The sequence below is a fragment of the Triticum aestivum genome, chromosome 2B (assembly GCF_018294505.1).
Source record: "Triticum aestivum cultivar Chinese Spring chromosome 2B, IWGSC CS RefSeq v2.1, whole genome shotgun sequence".
In the NCBI taxonomy this organism is placed as follows: Eukaryota; Viridiplantae; Streptophyta; class Magnoliopsida; order Poales; family Poaceae; genus Triticum; species Triticum aestivum.
Genome location: NC_057798.1, coordinates 129,282,845 through 129,287,880, shown reverse-complemented (window position 1 = coordinate 129,287,880; position 5,036 = coordinate 129,282,845). Strand labels below are relative to the sequence as shown.

Here is a 5,036-nt window from a genome sequence, read left to right as displayed (position 1 = left end):
GCTTCTAATCTTGGTACTGCACAATATGAGAGAACAAGCTGAGAAGTGTAGCCCAAAAATACGCTAAAATGTCAAGTTATTGCTACATGCCTACATCCAAGTCAAGTATTGGAACACAAAAAACAGATTGATATATCTAAGTTTACTCAAACAAAGGTTTACACGATCTGGCACCGTAGAATGAATTTGTAGCCACAAAGGCAAGAACAGAAACCCATGTAGGATCATTGAAGCTTGCTGCCACAAATGCATGAGCAACATAGCATTCAAAGAGCAATCAAACACTAACAAGTAACTTCATAATTTTTCCTAATCACCTAGTGTAGCTGTGAGACCTAACACTTCAACAAATAGGCACAATACTTACTGAATATTACATTAAGTTTAGCTTGTGACATCTGAACTCTGCGATTTGGTATAGAAGGATGTCAGTATATCTGCAATAAGTTATTGGCAGATAAACCAAATGCTCCAATTTCAGAATTTCAAAATGGACACTTCACTAATATGTGATATAAAATCGCTCTACGATTACATTGTAACCAAACAGGAATTTCAGACAGTAGAAGAAGTAACTTGAACCTACCTCAGATGCAACATAAACAAAACCATCTGATGTTTTCCAATAGCGTGCTGGACGCAGCCCATTTCGATCAAGGCATGCCCCTACCGTCCTTCCGTCACTACATAGAGGTATACAAAAGAGAACATGTAAATCTAGCCCACTCTGTTGCAAGAAATTACTCAGTTGGGAAAAAGCAGCATTTGGATATCTTATGCTTTAAATAACACGGCACAGCGGAAAAATTACGGCTATTTTCCCTACTCTGTTTGAAGACAAATACATGTTTGGAAACTTCTCATTCAGAGGTTTCAACTTCTACGACTAAATATTGTCCACAACTTGTGATGCTAGCACATACCCATCTCTGTGTTCTGATTCTCTCTTTGCAGTGAAACACCTAATTGCCGTATCATTTAGTTCCTGCAGTTAGGTATATACTAGCTCCCTTCCCCAATACATGCCATAAGCACACAAATTTGGTTCCTAATTACAGGTCAAACTTAAATGTGTTAAATAAAGGCTATACGTACTTAAGCCTCGAAAAACTAGCTATGACTCCAAGATAAGTTTGGGCCACTGTTTCCTTGTATAGTTGTATTCCCTAACATTAGCCCATTTCTGATGTCACTTATTACAATTGAGTAGACTAACATGCCATCCCAAGAATAACAAGTAACCCCATGAAAGGGAGTAATGTGGTCTTTCCTATATGTGCCTTGGTTGTTTTGCAAAACTTCTAAATGACAGCTATTCAGAAACAGAGGGACAAAGTGAGAAGGAAGCAAAACCTGCTAATGCATGAAATGACTTTAACCAAACTAGTAAAGAAACTGTCTTCACATCAGAAAATAAAGATAGCAAAAAATATAAAACGGTAAATCACAGATCGACGAGATATTACCTAAACAAAAGTAAAGCAGGCCCATCCCAAGCCTCCATTTGACCTTTATAGTATTCATAGAAGTCAATTACCTAATACACAAACCAAGAGAAGCTTCAATTGGACACAATTGTTTGCATAAGTTAATATGGAAGAGACTTCATGCATGCCCACAAGGCCACAACATATGTTCACTAATGCATCCCATACCTCCGGGTATTTTACTAATAATGTCGGATGGTTCTTGTATGCCTCGGGGACGAGCATCATCATAGCTTCAGCAGGACTTCTACCACTTCTTAACAGTAACTGGTGCAAGAAAGGATGTGATGACTCAACAATTACATACCAGTAATTAAGGTAGAAATACATACTCAAAATAAAGGCGGGGTTATGAATAGCATATATGATTTGTTATGCACAGTGAAAACAGATAAGTCAGATTGCCACTTGGCAACAACTGCATGTTTCTAGCATTAAATCGAGTGGTCAAGGTACCACTTCGCTATCCAAAATTTCTTTGCTTCAAAATAGCATAAAAGATGCATGTATGTTTGACAGTTTGAAATTTATGGAACTACTTATCTTTTTTAGTCCCTTTCATCTCTGTAAATCAAGGGTGCAGAAAATAGTCAAGTTAAAGTGACAGCTTATTCAGTACCCATTAAAAACCAAATTGTTAATCTCTTGTAACAGCTTGACAGATGTCTGAGTTATGTGTCATTAAGCATGTTCAACACAGCCTAGAAGGCCTTGGAATATTCTAGTGGTGACAAGTATGCAAACTCTTGTGAATGGTGCGGCTGTACGGACAAGAAGCAAAAGAAATGTGTGCTTTATGTTACGATATTAATGAACAGTGTGCAGTCTCGTACTTCAGCAGCACTGTCAAGGTTTGCTGAATCGGATGCTTTAGGGTCACCAAATGGGCGTAGTTCATTCTCACGGCCTCGCCATACAGGAGATTGTATTGTGGCTTCCCTTGATCGCATCCAGTTCAAGTTTCCCTGCAAAGAAAAGGAACACTATGAGTAATGCCCAAAGTATGTCTAGTTTTCAGTATCAAACATTTGGCGAGCATAAAGGAAGACACTAAACAATAATGTAAGATACAGGGAGTAAAAATTAACAGTAAGTTGAAGAAGTTAATGTAAACCTGTATCGTGTTAATCTCTCCATTGTGTCCAAGCAACCTCATTGGTTGTGCAAGAGGCCATCTCGGGCTTGTATTGGTACTGAATCTTCGATGATATATGGCAAAAGGAGATTTGTACAGTTCATTCTGAAGGTCCTTATAGAACTGCCCAAGAACCTCAGATCGAAGCATTCCCTTGTAAATGATAGTTCTACTTGACAAAGAGCAGAAATATAGTTCATCTGCCCAACTAGCAGATTTTGTAGCCCTCTCTATCAGCTTCCGGCAGATGTATAATTCTCTCTCTATGTCATCAGCGTCATCTTCTTTCGCAATTCTCACAAATATCTGGAGTATATTAGGCATTGTTTCTTTTGCATTGGGGCCAACCACTGATAGATTGAAAGGAACAGGTCTCCAGCCAAGAACCTCAAGGCCTTCATCTGTAAAAACCTTCTCAACAGCTGCAAAATGAATAGACTCTTAGGAAGCTATATGTGTTGTGGTACAGTAGAGGTGAAAAAAACACATGTGTAATCTGGCTATCAATACAGAATAAATAATTTCCTTTCGGAAAGTTCTTATACCAAGGGCATAAACTTTTCCTGCAAAAGAACTTTCCAAGCGTAGGTTTCAAGCACCACGATGGCATGGCAACCAAAGTATGGCAGCATTACAAGTACATAGAGATCGGAGTCAGATTTACTAGGACATGCATCGCGAAGCAGAAATCTCTGACCATATAAAATTAGGAAGTGTTGTACTTTAAAGACAAGATCCCGGCAAAAAAGAAAGACTAGAAATGATCCACAATGGGTACGACGTATGGTGGTAAAGCATCAGAATCATTACCAGCTTTTGCTTCTGCCATGGAATTCTCGTTTTGTGGAAGGAAGACCATGCCTACACCTGTATGTGTTCTTTCAATAGGAGCAAGCCCTTCCTTGCTGGCCCAGTCATCAAACAAGTCCCATGGTATACCGCTCATCAATCCTGCCCCATCACCAGAGTCGTTGTCGGATCCACAGCCACCACGGTGCTCCATACACCCAAGAGCTGTAAGAGCATCACGGACAACGTTGAACGAAGGCTCATTACTCAAGTTTGCGACAAACCCAACACCACAAGCTCCACGTTCTGCTAAGATATCGTTCAAATCCGCAGCCTGACAAAAAAAAAGGAATTCCTAATGTCAGATATAAAGCACTGCACATATGGTTTATGATTACTCATAACTGTCACAGCTCACAGGTCACAGCCCATTCAAACGCATTCCAGAAAGGAAATGGAAAACTAGTACTAGTACGTTGCAAATTCTCCACCTATGCATTACACAATGTCGTACTCCTGGAACTTGATCGTGATTAGTACCTACCACCACAGCTGTCACCTAACCTTTTATTACCACGCACTTGTTTATTGCACCTGCATTCGCTGTGTTTTGTGCACTTGCCAGACTATGTACTTTAAAAATCCCATGAAAGGAACACCACATAACAAAAGCGATAGTATGCAAGTGCATCATCACGAGCTAGGGACCAAAAAAACTAGCACATGCAATGAACTTTGAGGTCAACATAGAACCTTATCACCCGATACAGTAGTCAGGACTCAGGAGATACCTGGGCTTGACTCCTGAATCCTGGTCTCGCCCAAATTTCCCAACGAAAATGTTTGCCATCAGAAGCATATTACAGCGCAAAAGATATAACTATGATCCGTCAAAGCAAGTCATGGCCCGTGACTTCGTAAACAAACCAATCTACTAATAACCGCACCTTACAATCCGAACCTACAAAAACCCCAACCCCCGAAACCAAACCCAATCGCGAGACGAGCACTTGATCGGCGGGTGGGGAGCAGGCGCGCATACCTCCTGCGCGGGCTTCTGAGGCGCCCGGCGGCGCGGCAGGTCGAGCACGGCGCGGGCGGAGACGGCCCAGCTCCGGCGCGTGGCCGCGAGCGCGGGCGTGCGGGCCCCTCTGGCCCGGAGCCTGCGGGCGGCGGCGCGGCCCGCGAGGAGCAGCGGCGCGGCGCGCGGGAGCGGGAGCAGCGTCGTCGGCGGCGGCGCCACCGCGCGCGGGAGCGTGGCGGCCATGATCCGGTCAGGTCGCGCGCGAGTCGTCCCTCCTCCCCACCTACCGGAAGTCTAGCTAAACAGCACCACCACCAGTCCACCACCACCACCACACGCGGCTGCGGGGGCGCGCGGCAGCGCGATAGATATAGGAGGGGCCGGCGCTCGCGTGGTGGAGGGGAAATGCGGAAGCGGACAAGGCCGGGATCGTGTGGAAGAGGAGAGGATAGGGCGCGGGGGGGCGGGGAGAGGAGGGGAGGCGAGGGGTGGGTGGGCTGATGGGGGTGGAGCGGAGGAGAGGAGAGGAGTAGTTTATAGACGGCGACGAACGAGCGCGGCCCGGCTTGCTGCTGCTGCTGCGCCTCTCGGGCGCACGGAG

General features: G+C 44.3%; 1 protein-coding gene across 2 annotated transcripts in view; it reads right to left on the bottom strand.

Moving 5' to 3' along the window:
- LOC123043871 (ferredoxin-dependent glutamate synthase, chloroplastic) overlaps positions 1-4,967 on the bottom strand; it is a 16,632-nt gene extending 11,665 nt beyond the window's left edge. The window contains exons 1-7 of one of the 2 annotated variants that reach the window (XM_044466457.1): positions 4,454-4,967; positions 3,433-3,745; positions 2,602-3,044; positions 2,321-2,452; positions 1,656-1,754; positions 1,467-1,537; positions 587-683 (exon numbers count right to left, since the gene is read on the bottom strand). In XM_044466457.1, coding sequence (XP_044322392.1) covers positions 587-683; positions 1,467-1,537; positions 1,656-1,754; positions 2,321-2,452; positions 2,602-3,044; positions 3,433-3,745; positions 4,454-4,678 — 1,380 coding nt within the window. In that variant the 5' untranslated portion in view covers positions 4,679-4,967. The remainder of the gene's footprint in view (positions 1-586; positions 684-1,466; positions 1,538-1,655; positions 1,755-2,320; positions 2,453-2,601; positions 3,045-3,432; positions 3,746-4,453) is intronic. The other variant, XM_044466458.1, reaches the window with a different exon arrangement.
- Between the last annotated feature and the right edge of the window lie 69 nt (positions 4,968-5,036).